Source organism: Chlorocebus sabaeus, chromosome 15, assembly GCF_047675955.1.
Source record: "Chlorocebus sabaeus isolate Y175 chromosome 15, mChlSab1.0.hap1, whole genome shotgun sequence".
NCBI classification, from domain to species: domain Eukaryota; kingdom Metazoa; phylum Chordata; class Mammalia; order Primates; family Cercopithecidae; genus Chlorocebus; species Chlorocebus sabaeus.
In genome coordinates this window covers 29,944,306-29,960,693 of record NC_132918.1, presented here as the reverse complement: position 1 = coordinate 29,960,693, position 16,388 = coordinate 29,944,306, and the positions used below count along the sequence as shown (strand labels likewise).

General features: G+C 37.7%; 1 protein-coding gene across 1 annotated transcript in view; it reads left to right on the top strand.

Annotated features, from left to right (window-relative positions):
• PPM1L (protein phosphatase, Mg2+/Mn2+ dependent 1L) overlaps positions 1 to 16,388 on the top strand; it is a 310,287-nt gene that overhangs the window by 212,620 nt on the left and 81,279 nt on the right. Inside the window, exon 2 of the mRNA XM_008008528.3 lies at positions 632 to 806. Within this exon, the coding sequence (XP_008006719.1) occupies positions 632 to 806 (175 nt within the window). The remainder of the gene's footprint in view (positions 1 to 631; positions 807 to 16,388) is intronic.

Sequence of the window (16,388 nt, the reverse complement as noted above, 5' to 3'; positions counted from 1 at the left end):
AGTAAGAATTATATATATGTCAGCTTAAGGCATTTAAGTGGTGAAGAGGTTTTTTTTTTCCCCGCCCCCCCCCCCAAGGTTAAGGGGCTTTGTCTTAAATCTCCTCATTTTCTGTTTATCCCATTATTTCATTATCGATCCTAGCAGAGGACTCTCCTTTATAAAATTCACTTTACAAGAGTTCTTGTGTAAACATTAATGAGTAGAGACTAACAAAACAAAGTAGGGATGTGGATGCCATAGCATGGATGGGGTCATTGCTGAGATGAGTGACTGTCTTCTGTATTGTAGACAAGGGCAAGTCAAATTTGTATCCAGCAAAATCACTATCAGGGGCCTTCAGTTCACTATAATAGTTGAAACTCTGAGCACTAATTCTGTGAATATCTAACCAAATCTATCATCTTTTATACCTTTAAACCTAGTAGAAAACTCTTAGAGGTTTGTGATTCTGTCTATTTGAAGATCACCTTACTGGGTCCAGTGGATACTAAAATGACGATGACAAGGACATGCTTGTCTGGAGGGTTGGTTCACAGTGCTTTGAGCTTTCTCTGTAGCACCTGAGGGTAAGTAAAAAGTCTAAGAGGAGAATTTCTAATGGAATTCTCTCTGTCTGTTTTATCTGCAGACTGCAGCTGAATATGTAAAATCTCGACTCCCAGAGGCCCTTAAACAGCATCTTCAGGACTACGAGAAAGACAAAGAAAATAGTGTATTGTCTTACCAGACCATCCTTGAACAGCAGATTTTGTCAATTGACCGAGAAATGCTAGAAAAATTGACCGTATCCTATGATGAAGCAGGTATGTTTGTTTTTAAAACACACATTTTTTTTTTCTCCTTACAAAAAAATTTCATTATAAACCTTGGTTAAACTTGGTAAAAGGTTAAGGGCAAACTGGATTCAAAGTTATGTAATGTGGACTAATAGTAAGTTTCTTCTCTGCAGTTTTAGTCTCAAGATGGTCAGAAGATTCCTAAAAATGGATCTTAAATATCAAATACCTTTAAAATTTTGGTCTTTTTTATTGGGATTTTTTTTGGCCTTTTATTAACCGGGTACTCCTAAAGTGTTATTTCAATTTGGATAGCAACTGAAAACTTTTACATCCGAGAATCCAAGAAATGTTATTTGATTCAAATATTTGAGTTAATTTTAGTTGTTTTCTTTTCTAAAGAGGCATTTTTTTTTTCTCAAACTGTTAAGCTAATCATTACTTTCTTTTCCTTAGCAACTCAGACACTACCACATCAGAGACTTCATCTCACTGCCTGCCATAGGTTCTTCCCATCCAAGGGAGCTTATTAATGAAGTCATGGACAGACCTCCTTATAACATTATTTCCTCCTTATAACATTATTTTAATCTATTATGTGGTCTGTCAGCTAAGACCCAATTTTAATTAAATGAGTATAGTATTACTTGGAATTATTAAAATCTTTAATAAAATTCAACTTAAGCAGCAGAAATACCCTGATTAAAATTGCTGTACCTCTCCACCTCCCCCTTTCAAAAAAATTGGAGGAAAAAGTACAGGAAAAATGGTTTCTAATGGTCAAATGTTAATGGTATTCTTCTATTAATGCCAAGAACTTCTGTTTCTATTTTTACAAGGATTTTTTAGCATGTATCTTATTTTCTTCATCAGAATCTATGCATGCTCAGTACTTTCTTACCACTTGATTTCAAGTTCAAATAGCAAACAGAAGAGCAAATTAAACAAAACAAAACATTATAGTACATTCGCCTAACCACTTAACCAATATTTCTAGTTACTAAGCTGCCCCCGTGTATATTCCACCCTCTAACCCCTTCACCTCCCTCTGAGGCAGGATCTATATTTCCAGTTTTGCCCAGGACATCTCTGCTTCTCTGATTCTTCTTTGCTTTTTTTCATTTTCCAGACACATTGGCTTTCTTCTGCCTAGCATTTTCGTTATTTTCAATATTCTTCTCATTGGTATTCTTATTCATCTCTTCTTTCATCCTTAATGGAATAAAGTAAGGTTTTTATCAGTCCCAACCAAAATCATATTTAAATATTCATAGCATCTTATAGATCATAGAACTCATATAGTCCATTCACTATGACCATTTTATGGTGAGAAAACAAACTCATGGACTTGCCTGAAATAATGCAGTTACTTAGTGGTAAAAACTGGGACACCAACTTCCTAATTACTAATCAAGCTATGCTTTTACTTCACTGATGCAGGTTCTCATTTGCTCAGTAAGCAATTGTTGAATGCATGGCAATATACTAGGCAGTTGAAACAAAGAGAAAAGCAGTGAAAACATGGAAAGGAATCTGAGATGTAAAAAATAGATCTTGCTTAAAGTCTTGCTGGGGGGCTAAAACATACATGTATGAGCTCTAGAGAAAAATTTCTGAGGAGTTTGGGACTAAATACACCCTGTAATATCTTCAAGTTATTAAAGTTAAGATGAAATGTGGAGTCAAGAAATAGTAGAAATGGCTGAAATTTTCCATGAAATTCTGTAGAGGGGGCATTATTTTAAACCTTGAAGGGCAAATGGTGGGCAAGTATTTGTGAAGAGAAGGGGGATGCATTCTAGTGGGTGAAGGGGCACAAGGAGACATCAAGTTGAGCATGAACATTAGCTGCAATCACCCACCACTCAAGTTTTTCCTGCCTCAGGAGTAATTTTCCACTCTCCTGCACTGTTGTTGAGCAGCAACTGATCCTCAGAGGTACACTTGCACATGGCTTTTAGGGGCTAATAGTTTGGCATAGAATTAATCTGTCAATAATGTAGCATGAAACGGTGGAAATAAACACAAAATTGAGAGTTAGAGGATCTAAGGTCTAGGCCTTCCCCCAGGTTAATACTGGTGTGATCTTCAGCAAATTAACCTCTTAGAACCTATGTTTCTTCATCTGTAAAACTGGGCTAATGTAATCTCACAGGGTTATTATAACAATAAAATATTATCATGTTTGGGGAAGTCCTTAGAGATCATATTGCAAATGCTAATTAATGCCACTAGTGATGAATGAGAACAGATTTGGACCTTGTCTATCCCTTAAACCAGTGTAAAGTATACCTGACCCTTGCACAACATGGGAGTTAGGGATGCCAACTCTCCATGCAGTCAAAAATTAGCATAAAACTTTTGATTCCCCAAAAATCTTAACTACTAATAGCGTACTGTTGACCAGAAACCTTACTGATTACATAAACCGTCAATTAACACATATTTTGTATGTTTTATGTATTTATACCGTATTATTATGACTAATTAAGCTAGAGAAAAAAATTTATGAAAATAATAAAAAAGAGAAAATATATTTACTATTTATTAAATGGAAGTGGACCATCATAAAGGTCTTCATCCTCACTGTCTTTACTTTGAGTAGACTGAACAGACTGCTGAAGAGGAGAGGAAGAGCTGGTCTTGCTGTCTCAGGGGTGTCAGAGACAGAAGAAAATGCACATATAAATGGGCCCATGCAGTTAAACCTATGTTGTTCAAGGGCCAGCCGTATTCTAACTTAGTCTTTTCTTGGCATGTAGTGTTTGGGAAGGCAGAGGGGAAGTTTTTTAAGTGATCTTCAGAAGCTTTGAAAAGTCTAGCAACATCTATTTGATAAAACACCCACTCTGAGCTCAGTTTGCCTTTGGTCATCTCTGCATGAGGTGATGCAGGGCAGTGAATGTGGGAGGATAGGCTATGTGTATGCACGAGTGAATGAGTGTCACTGTGTGTTGCAAAACCAAAAGTCACTACCTCCAGCTCCATAACCCATATGTTAATGATTTCAGTCAAAGAAAGAGGATAAGAAAAAAATATTACTATTTAGCAGAAAAATATAATAATACAAAAGAATTAGGATAGAAAATTGGTAGTAGTAGGCCAGGTGTGGTGGCTCATGCCTGTAATCCTAGCACTTTGGGAGGCCGAGGTGGGTGGATCATGAGGTCAGGAGATCGAGACCATCCTGGGTAACATGGTGAAACCCCGTCTCTACTAAAAATACAAAAAATTAGCCAGGTGTGGTGGCAGGTGCCTGTAGTCCCAGCTACTCAGGAGGCTGAGGCAGGAGAATGGCGTGAACCCAGGAGGCAGAGCTTGCAGTGAGCCAAGATCGTGCCACTGTACTCCACCCTGGGTGACAGAGCGAGACTGCATCTCAAAAAAAAAAAAAAAAGAAAAAAAAAAAAGAAAATTGCTAGTAGTATCCAATATGTGCAGATATAACCATCCTACAGAGAAGCTTCCTGCCTTAGGATGGGTTAATTTAGTAGTTTTTGACTTTATGATGGTGCAAAAGTGATGCACATTCAGTAAAATCTGTACTTCACGTACACCCGTTTTGTTTTTCATTTTCAATATAGTATTCACTAAATTACATGACATTCAACACTTTATTCACTTTATTATGAAATAGACTTTGTGTTAAATGACTTTGTCCAACTACAGGCTAATGTAAGTGTTCTGAGCATATATAAGTTAGTCTAAACTAAGCTATGATGTTCAGTAGGTTAGGTGTATTAAATGAATTTTCACCTTAGGATATTTTCAATTTACAATAGGTTTATCAGGACATAATGTCATTCTAAGTCAAGGAGCATCTGTCCTAAGACACTCATTTGCTTCAACTGTTTAGCTTCTTTCTATGCTATCTTAGTTTTGACTTCCTCACGTTCTTGATTCAGCTCTCCCAGTTTTAGGAGATAGTTAATTATTAGTTAGAAGATATCTTGGTCTCTAGAAAGGTTAATTTGTCTTTAATACTGATTCACTGATGAATTAGCCTGAGTGACTTAATGACAATTACTGCTATTTGTAGTGTCTAAACTTCTATTAATAAAAAACCAATTAATGAAAAAAACACTTAGACATTTTTCTGAAATCATTGGCTCAGAATTTTTTCACCCTCTCCTTTTTTTCTTTCTCTTTCTCTTCCCATTTAATACATTTATACTTTAATGCTTTGCCCATCCACAAAATTCAGCTATCTAGCAACCTGGAATTCAGCAAAGAAATGGGAAGTGAGCAAAAACCATGTGTGTACAACCCTACCGTGTCACAGAACTGTGGACAAGTCCATACAACAGAGGCTTTCAATTCTCACCTAGAATCTATATATTTTTATTTTATATAGTTCTGAAGGTTATATTTTCCAATGTGATATTTTCTTCTATAAAATTCTTTTTCTGACTTAAAGTGTTAAACTTTAATTGCAGAAATGAACAGAAATACATAGAACAGTATAATCTGAGAATAATTGTCAGTAATCTTACTATTGTAAACACTTTGGTATGTTTTCCTCACTCTAAGCATTTTTAAAATGTAGTTGGTATCTGGTAGTTTTATTGTAATTTTATATCCTGCTTTTTGCATTTAACATTATTACATAAGCACTTCCTCATTTCATTAAAGCCTCTTCATGTGAAGATAATTTTAATGGCTACATCATATTCTATTTGAAAGTATCACTCACTAAATATTCTCTTATGTTGGACATTTTCATTTTTGTTTTGCTCTTATGAATAATGCTGCAAGAAATAGGAGATTCATTTGTCTGCATTTTATATTACTCTAGAGGATAGACTTCAGAAAACATAAGAGTTTAGAATTGAAACGAGAAGGTGGGGAAGGGGATGATACTTGGAGCAGCAACACTGAAAACGTAAGTAATGAGAGCAAAGAGTAAATCTATAAAAAGCACTTAGATTCCTGACATTGTACTACACTCAAAGTCATATTAGCATTCACAGATTGTATTATAGAGTTCACATTGTTGATCTTCACACTGGTGACCTTGATTCCCAGAGAAAAGGTTCAATAATGTTTTTTATATTCTGTATATAAAAGCAAGAATTATGTAAACCAGTGTATTAATCCTGTCAGCCTGTGATATGGTTTGGCTGTGTCCCCACCCAAATCTCATCTTGAATTGTAGCTCCCATAATCCCCATGTGTCATGGGAGGGACCAGGTGGGAGGTAATTGAATCATGGGGATGGGTTTTTCCTGTGCTGTTTTTGTGGTAGTGAATAAATCGCACAAGATCTGATGGTTTTATAAAGGAGTGTTCCCCTGCACGTGCTCTTCTTGTATGCCACCATGTAAGACATGCCTTTGCTCCTCTTTCACCTTCTGCTATGATTGTGAGGCCTCCTCAGCCATGTGGAACTGTGAATCCATTAAACCTCTATTTCTTTATAATTACCCAGTCTTGGGTATTTCTTCATAGCAGTATGAAAATGGACTAATACAGCCTGCTATAACAAAATACCATAGACTGGGTGGCTGATAAACTACAGAACTTTATTTCTCACAGTTCTGTAGGCTGTGAGGTCCAAGGTCAAGGCACCAGCAGATATGGTGTCTATAAGGGCCTGGTTCCTCATAGATGACTATCTTTTCACTGTAACCTTACATGGCAGAAGGGGTGAGAGATTTATCTGGGACCTCTTTTATAAGGGTACTAATTTCATTCATGAGGGGTTCACCCCCATGATCTAATCACCATCCAAAGCCCCCACCTCATAATACCATCACCTTGAGGATTAGTTTTCAACATACGAATTTTGGGAGGACACAAACATTTAGACCCCCTTTCTAACATTAGTTTAGAAAGTTTTTCATTCAAATGGTTTATATTTTGATGATTTTAAGAACTAATATGTTTTGTGGTATAGTTGAAAGAAAACTTGGAACCAAAAGATCCAGATTCTATTTCTAGTCTAGCTCTACTGCCAACCATATATGTGACCTCGAGCAAGTCACAAACCTTCCTAAAGCCCATTTTCCTCTAAACTGATGGCATGAACAGGGCCTCATAGATGTCTTCTAGTTCTAAAACTATGATTCTGGTCTTATGACAATGGAACACTCAACTAGCTATAATTTCTGCAAGGCTTCCTGTAGCTATGGGTTTTCTGCTTTTTCTATTGGTTTTCTTCTTTCTCCTTACACGGCCACATAATTTGTACCTAATTTCTGACCAAAAGAAGACCATCACTCAGCTTTCATCACATCTGCTCTTGAATATTCCCAGGCATACTTTTATTGGTGGGATGGGGAGTGAAACCGTATGCATCAAGCAAAAGTAGAATTTGGAAGAAGATATTCTAAGCTATCATTTATGGATCCTCATTAAAATAATTTAGACCTTTAATTGTATTAGTATGTATTAACACTAAGCAAAATTCAGAGTAACAAGTAAGGTGTGGTTTATATTTGATCTATTAATGTTTTTATTTAATTGAAGTACAAGTTTGTGCACACTTCAGTAGATTGGGTTTAACACAGAGAAGTTTTCAAGGAAAGCAGTGGCATAACTTGAGATGAAGAGATCAAAATAGAGTTTTACACTGTCTCAGGAAGCACCATCGACCTAAATATTTATTATGTGTCATAGTGGGCAAAAGTCAAAGGGTTGAGATACTAAGAGAGGGAATCTTTCTTCATATTGTTTATTTTTATGCTGGAGTATTATTTATGTTTCTGTAACTAATCTCAAATTCTGTTTTTAATTATTTTTGAGTTTGGGCATGAATAAATATTCCCTACATATTTCTTTGTTAAGGATTAACTAGTGTGGTTTGTAATGTTAAGGATAAACAGTGTTTGAGGGAATTATGAGGAATTTATTTGAGAGCAATATTTTCTGTCACAGGCTCAAGAACCCTAAGCCATGGGAACAGAAGTCTAGAAACAGGAGTGAAGAGCTGCATATTTTTCCCTTTGGGAAAAGTTGAGTACACCTGCAATGGGTAGAATGCTCAATGGTAGCATCTTGTTGCAGCCCTCAAAATAGTTGCCTAAGTTGCTGCTTAGATCTTCTCAGAGTTCTTAGACCAGCAAGAGCTTTCTGTTCTTACTGTTTAGCTACAAAACCATACAGCCTTCCAATGAGCACATGCTTCTGCAATGTGGAAAACGCACTTACATGTAGAAAGTGAACCAGATGGTGCACATGAGGGAAGAAGAGAGCTCAGCTGACTCTTCCTTGTGTTCCTTGGGGTATCAGAGTTGGGAGCCTGCATATTCATTTATAAATGTCAGGCAGTCACATACAGCTTTCCCAGAGAAGGTGAGAAAGGAGGAGCAGCATTAATTTCTCAACTTTTGCTTTGTGATTCCCTGATGTTGCCCTACCTGCAGGTGAAAGCTACCTGTGGTGCAGACACACCAAGCACTGTAATTTTTGGAAAAATAGCTTTTTAAAAGGGTGGGGGAATGTGCTTTAAGCAACTTAGGAAGTAGCTGGAGGGTTACCTCCTATTGAGCTTATTTTATTCTTCTTAAAATAGATGGTACCTGAAAGTTAACATCTACATTTTAATTGGGCCATTAGTGTCATAGTAATCAGTAATCTCAAAAGAAAAACCATTTATTGTCATGGGGAAAAAAAATTGAACTTACATCCAGCAACCAAACCCAGGAAAGAGTGTGTGAATTATTTAGGGACTTTTCAGGTTTTCTAAGAACATAAAAAATCTAGTAAAAGGCATTTGCAGGAAGTTCTTCACTCCAACAAATAGAGTGAATTTCTCAGTATATTTCTCAAACAGCTCCTAAGGGAAGAAGTGACACTGAGGTTTCATTACTTTATATCTTCAATCAGGACCCCATTTCTTAGCTCAAAAGATATCCTCTCCAGGGACTTTTTGACAAGAATTGGAGAATTTGGAAGGAAGACAAAAACAGAGACCCAAAAGAAACTTATAAAGGGAAGTTCAATATTGACTGTGCAGCCTCTGATACCAACTTCTTAGTTTCTGTAAAAAGATTTAATCTATTTTATTTTTCCATTATAAAAGTAAATAAATATGCTTTAGAACATGTTTTAAATATGGAAAAAGGAAGAGAAGAAGATAACCTTTAATTCTACCACCTGAACATAACCAACATCTTTGGTGTATTTATTTCTTGCCATTTTTCTCTGCTGAGTTTTAATTATTTATGCCAAATTTTATATCTTTTTATTTAACACTTTTAATCATATTTTATGCTGTTATAAACTACTCATAAAGGTCACTTGTAATAACTGCAGTATTCTATTGAGTGGATACACCACAGTTATCATTCTCATAACCTTTTAATATTTTTAATATGATTCCTTTCTTGTGTCCATGTTTCAGTTCTCTTTACCACATAGAATCCCAGAATTTGGTGGTCTGTTCCTTATCTGTGAAAAAAATGAGAATGGTAGTATGATTAACAAAAACAAGACTATTGTAATGCAGACAATTACTAGCCATGTATAATAACAGTGGGAAGAGGGGAGTAAAATAGGTATTCAAAATCCACTTATAAACTGAAAACTTCTTTCTGGCTGATAATATTAAAATTTTTTTTGAGGCTACGTAGGTGACTAATTTACCAATCTTTTTAACCAAGCTGAATTTTTTTTTTTTTTTTTTGAGATGGAGCCTCACTTTGTTGCCCAGGCTGGAGTGCAGGGGCGCAATCTTGGCTCTCTGCAACCTCCACCTCCTGGGTTCAAGTGATTCTCGTGCCTCAGCCTCCCAAGTAGCTGGGACTACAGGCATGTGCAACCACGCCCAGATAATTTTTTAATTTTTTTAGTTTTTTAGTAGAGATGGGGTTTCACCATGTTTGCCAGGTTGGTCTCGAACTCCTGACCTCAAGTGATTCACCTGCCTTAGCCTCCCAAAGTGCCGGAATTACAGGTGTGTGCTATTGCACCTGGCCTCACCAAGCTGATTTTAATTTCAGTTATAATTCTTACATTTTCCATTTAGACTGTGGAGTATAAAAGCCGAATTATCTTTTGGTGATGGGGAGCAGTAACTAAACAAAGTGACTTTGACATCTGCAAAATAGAAAACTGTTGGCCTCGGTTGTTTGAAAGTACCCAAACATGTAATTTACAAGCCCCAGGCTAGGTTTTTGTCTATGGTGGGACGTTGCATCTCTCTGCATGGTTTCTTCAACTGTAAAATAAGGGTATTGAATTAGATATTTTCTTAAATCTCTTCCAGTCTTAACAATGTATGATTTTTGTCTTCAGTTTACTTAATAGTTATTGGTTCAGTCATTTATTCACTCTGTAAACATTGACTGAATGAGCATCTATGAGCCAGACGCAGTGCCCACCACCAGAAATGCTCAGATGACCACGTGGCCCTTTGCTCCAGATGCACAGTGTATGCATTTGTGTTTGTGCTCATGTGGGAGGGCAGGGAGATAGCCAGTAAAAACAGATAACTAGAGTATAGTGGAATTGGTGTTTTAGGGGATGGTAGATGTGCAGAGGAGAAAGAAATTAGATTTGGAAGTGGTAAAGAGTTCTTAAATCAGAAAATCATGAGAGAACCCGTAAATCTTGTGAACTGTTCATCTTGAACTTTACTGTCCGTTGTGTTTTTAAAGGCAGGCTTTGAATAATTTTTGTTTTTTTCTTTGCTTCTGTAACTGTGGTTATATGTTAGTGCCTTATACAGACCAATTCTTGCCTTCTGCCATAGCAACACCTACCACATTCTTTTTTTTTATTGAGACAGGGTCTCACCCTGTTGCCCAGGCTGGAGTGCCGTGGCATGATCTTAGCTCTCTGCAACCTTGAACTCCTGGGCTCAAAGGACTCTCCAGCCTCAGCCTCCAGAGTAGCTGGGACTACAGGTTTACACCGCCATGGCTGGCTAATTGTTTTTTATAAAATTTTTCTGTAGAGATGGGTTCTTGCTGTGTTGTCCAGGCTGGTCTCAAACTCCTGGCCTCAAGCAATCTTCCCACCTTGGCCTGTTAAAGTGCTGGAATTACAGGAATGAACCACCACTCCCAGACCCACCATCACATTCTAACTGCTGCTCTCCAACTGATATTAATTAGTTTAGTTTATATTAATATGCTCTCAGCATTCCCTGTTTGCTTATGATTCCTCCAATGTAGGAAAAAATGATAATTCAGAATTAATGTTGTAAAAGTGGTATGATAGGAAGGTATTTAAAAAAATCACATTCCCCAACTTCATCCTACCTTTCTAATAGAACACCTCATATCCACTCTGAAAATACATTGATCTAAATTTTATGGTGGGCAGAATTTTAAAGAACTTTGCTGAGAATACCAGAAACCACAAAGGAACACTGATAGAATCAGGAAGTGCCACCTCTAGTGATTGAAACATTTGAACTGGAGCTGTATTTATCTTTCTAATCAAGTTGTCCTTGTTTGCCACAAGGGAAGTAGTGTTACTTCCTGTCTCCGAAGTAGTATTTGATTACAAGGACTGAAGGAAATGTGTACACTTCAAAGAAAATAATTGGGCCGGGTGGTCATACTTTAGAGTACATTAGCTATGCAGAGACAGGATGCCAATGCCGTCGGTATCTCTTCCTTTCTGTACTTTCGGGATTTTGTAAACAAGATTTTATAGACCTTGTTGGAATGTTTGTAATAAATTTTAATGAGATGCACATTAATGGTAAGACCTTCAGTTTATAGAGAAAAATAAAATAGTGTTTAAAGTGCCAGGATTTCTAATGTATTATGAGGGTCCATTTGTAGTAGTGAGAGTTAGGTAAATGCATCCTTGGTTGACTCTCAGACTCTGAAGGTATGTGATCATAGACAGCTGGGCTGCTGTTTAATGTCATTTTGCAAATGTTATGTTCAGTCTTTGGGATCTACTAGACACTTCAAAATTTCATCTGGTAAATTGCCTCCTGAAAGGCACTGTTTTTTAAAGTCACCTTCTAGTGCCCAGAGGAATTATCTGTGTGTTTCTTTAGTTGATAAGTTTGTCTCAAGGCTGTGTGGCTTAGGCCATTTCTGATGAAGCTGGGTTGATAAGGAGTTTCTTTAGTATATGCACTGGAGTAGCTCCTGGATGTGCTCTTGTAGTTCTTTAATCAATCCTAGGGAACTCTAAATCAACTGTGGAGAAATTGCTAGGACACACACTGTTTATTCAACACAAACATTTACTATGTGCCAGGTTCTGGCTAGGTGCTGAGAGTCTAAGAAATGGGTAAAGACAGATGAGTTAGAAGTCTGCTCCCTTTGAATTTATTGCTAATCTTTGACTTCTGTCTCTATGAATGTATTTTCTAGAATTTATTTCAAAATGATACCTGAACTTAACTGACTTATTCCTTACCTGAGTCACTCTGATTTCCATTCTCCTATCTTAGTCTGCCTCATTCAAGTAAGGAAGTAACACAAATTATATTTTTATTTTTATATCCCTCTTCTTCCCTAAAAGTTTGATTTGCCATTCTTATAATAATAATGTTATAATAAAAATAGATCAAAGCCATAATTAAGGACGAAAGCAAATGTACTATCCATAAAGAATACTAAAGTATAATAATATGCTTTAATTAAGCATCTAATTTCTCCTAAGCTTTCTGATAACCAGAGCAAAAAGAGAAACCTAATGAGTTATAAAGTTCTCACTGTTTTAATAGATAAAATAAAAGTTTTTCAGTGGAGACAACTTCTCTTTTGGCACTAAAGGTCATAAAGACTTTATCACAAGGCTTCCTGTATACGAGACATCGAACAACATTGTCTTAGCCTGGGTTCCTCCAGTGTAGAGCCTGAAACAAAAGGCTTGCTTACAGATGATTTATTTAGGAATATCATCCCAAGGAACAGGAGTGAGGGGCACTGGGAATGAAACAAGAAACAAGGAAAGCTAGTATGAGGACACTTATGGAGTTGGACTCATCTGAGGACAACTGCTGCTTAAGCCCAGGTACCTTCTAAGGTAGCCTGTGAATAGCATCCCAGACCATTTAGCTACAAGTACCACTCCTACACTGGCCAATGGTAGTTCCACAGACATTAACTTCCCTGCATTTCTGGTTTTTGTCGGCCTAAAGGCTGAGTGAGTTCTGTGGGCATCCCATATGTTAGCATCAGGGAAGCTCCAGGGGAGGAAGCAAACAATAAATAGTTTAGTCCAAGACAGCATCTGGGCAGAACTGGTCTCCACAGTGGTGGCGGGAATAAGAGGTATGGGAGCAAGAGAGTATGAAATGGTGCCTACGAGATGGCCTAGACAAGCTCAACAAATAAAATCTTAACTTCATAGCAAATGCATGTAAGCCCATCTTATGGTCATTTCTTGCATAACAACCATCTATAAAAGCTGAGGGCCAGGCACAGTGGCTCATGCCTGTAATAACAACACTTTGGGAGGCCAAAGTGGGAGGATTGCTTGAGCCCAGGAGTTCAAGATCAGCCTGGGCAACATGGTAAAACCCCATTTCTACAAAAATAAGAAAAATTAGCCAGGCATGGTGGTGTATGCCCATAGTTCCAGTTACCCAGGAGGCTGAGGCAGGAAGATTGCTTGAGCCCAGGAAGTTGAGGTTGCAGTGAGCCGTGTTTATGCTACTGCACTCCAACCTGGGTGACAGAGCAAGACCCAGTTCAACAACAACAACAACAACAACAACAACAACAAAAGAAAGAGAGAGAGAGAGAAAGAAATAGAGGGAGAAAGAAAGAAAGAGAAAGAAAGAAAGAAAGAGAGAGAGAGAGAGAGAGAAAGAAAGAAAGAAAGAAAGAAAGAAAGAAAAGAAAGAAAGAAAGAAAGAGAGAAAGAAAGAGAAAGAAACTGAAAATACATTATTCATGTTTTTTCAAAGCTCTTGTATTGGACAGGAAAATGCATCTGAATACTCTCTATATTGGACATACTCTATATTGGAATACTCTCTGTATTGAACATGTATAATATAGAGTGTATTCACATGCATTTACAGAAAAATATTGCATATAGCAGAAGATGAAAGAAAAGAGGATGTTTTGTTTGATGTAATAGCTCAACAGGACAGCTTCCCAACTCAAACCTAAATAATTAACTAATCTTCATTTTTATCACTAATGAATTCAAATACCTGGGCCCTTCAACCTGAGTGGCATAGTGAGATGTAACATTCAAATTGGGGTTTATTTATTTGACCATAATTTGTATTCATTTATTCATTTTCCAACCCACTTATTCCAGTTCAGGGTTACGGGTGTCTGGACCCTATCCTGACAGCTCAGGGCACAAGGTGGGAACCCACCCTGGACAGGACACCATCTCATCCCACGGTGCACTAACACACACCTATTCAGACTGGAACCATGTAGACATGCCAGTTCACCTAAGGGGCACAACTTTAGGATATGGGAAGAAGCCAGAGTACTTTGGGAAAACTCACACAGACATGGGAGAACATACAGATTCCTCATGGACAGTGGCCCCAGCCAGGAAACAAATTTTTTTTTTTTCATCAATCTTATAGCAAAACGATGTTAAATGAAATGACATTATTCAGTGACCTGCTATATGTAAAAATTAGTTACCTTCCACAGATAAGAAACTCACAAGAGTGGTTACTTTGGGAAGGAGAAACTGAGGAAGGAGACTTACTTTTTCACTGAGTACTCTTACTATATTGTCTGAATTTTTAACTTTGTCCATCTATTTTGTATTTCTTAAAATTTACAAAAAGAAAACTAAACAAAACCCTCCTATTTCCCTCATCTTCAGTACTAGAAATGGAATATAATACAACAGAAAATCATACTTCTTGTTTTCAATAAAACTTTTCATCCTTAAGTCATATATATCTTTGGAATAAGTCAACAAAGGAGCTCAGCAACAAGGCCAGACACCATGGAACTGCAGTGCCAAGCTCAGAGAAGGTCAGTAATAAGACCTACTCAGTACTGTGCCAAGGCATGCCTGGACACCAGGACTTCTACCATAGGTGCTTGGTAGCCTTTCTACCCTGGGCCAGAACTGGTTCCAGAGTCCAGGGTAGGGCTGGCCTTATTGGAAAAAAAATAAAAGTTCACCTGAAAGGGAACAGGATTTATGGGTAGCATCCTGGTGGGGATCCAGCAGTTTCTGATGTCAATTTCTGTTGGTTGCCTCTGCTTCACCTCAGAGCTTGATCTTCTTGTGTCTGACAAGTTACTATATTTGATGCTTTACTTGGCCTTTTAGTTAGATTTCCTCTCTCCTGAACTATGGCCAAACCTCTATTGCTTTTCTTTCAAGGCAGTGAAGTGTAGTAAAAAGAGCCCAACTGGCTTCATGATAATTATTTGTGATATTATACTTAATGGGGCTTTTTATGAAGATTAAAGATAATGGGCCAGGCACAGTGTCTCATGCCTGTAATCCCAGCACTTTGGGAGGCAGAAGAGGGGGATTGCTTGAGCTCAGGAGTTCAAGACCAACCTGGGCAACATGGCAAAACCCCGTCTCTACAAAAAAGACAAAAATTAGCTGGACACGGTGGCATGCACCTGTAATCCCAGCCACTCAGAAGACTGAGGTGAGAGGATTGCTTGAGCCCTGGAGGTTGAGGCTGCCGTGAGCTGTGATCATACGATAGCACTCCAGCCTGGGTGACAGAGTGAGACCTTGGAAAGAAGGAAATAAGGAAAGAGAGAAAAAGAGAAGAGAAAGAGAGACAGAGAGAAAGAGCGAGAGAGAAAGAAGGAAAGAGAAAGAAGGAAAGAAAAGGAGAGGGAGGAAGGGAGGGAAGGAAGGGAGGAAGGGAGAGAAGAAGGAAGGAAAGATAATGTATGGAAAATGATGGACATGCAGTAAACACTCTACCAAGGATAGCATTTCTGTTGTTTTTGCTGTTACATAACCTAGCATGTACTTGATGTGTTGTACAGGGATATTTTCCCAATCCCTTTCATGATAGGATTACCTATTACTATACTTGGCATAAATTAACTTCCTGTACAAAGCAAGACAGAAACCAGCAAAATGTTGGCTCCATAAGCCTCCTGTTCCTTCCTTGCCCTGTTCTGTATGGAAAAATATTTCCTCAATTTAAGAGTATTTGTATGGGTTTAATATCTTTATCTTTTCTAATGTGGTGTATTAGTTACCTATTGGTACATAACAAATTACTCCAAAATTTAGCAGCTTAAGACAATAAATGTTTATTAGCTCATATAATTTCTGAGGATCAGGAATCCAGGTTGGTTCTCTCAGGAAGTTGCAGTCAAGCTGTCAGCCAAGGAAGCAGGCTCTCAAGATTTGACTGGAGCTATGCTGCTTCCAAATATACTCATGTGGCTCTTGGCAAAAAGCCTCATTTCCTGTTTACATGTGTTTCTTCATAAGGCCTCTTGCCACATGACTTGAGTATGAGTGATATAAGAGAGAGAGCGAGCAAGGGAGCACCCAAGACCAAAGCCACAGTCTTTTACAATGTGAATGTCGAAAGTGACATAACCAACCCTAATTTGGTGTGGGAGTATTCATACTAAGCAAGGGTATGAATACCAGGAGATGGAGATCACTGGGGGCCTCTTGGAGGCTAACTACCATATGGTGTATTGTAAAAATATCTGCTCTTACTCTTCCAACTCCTTCACTCTCCCTTCTATTATCATTGCCTTTCCTTCTATT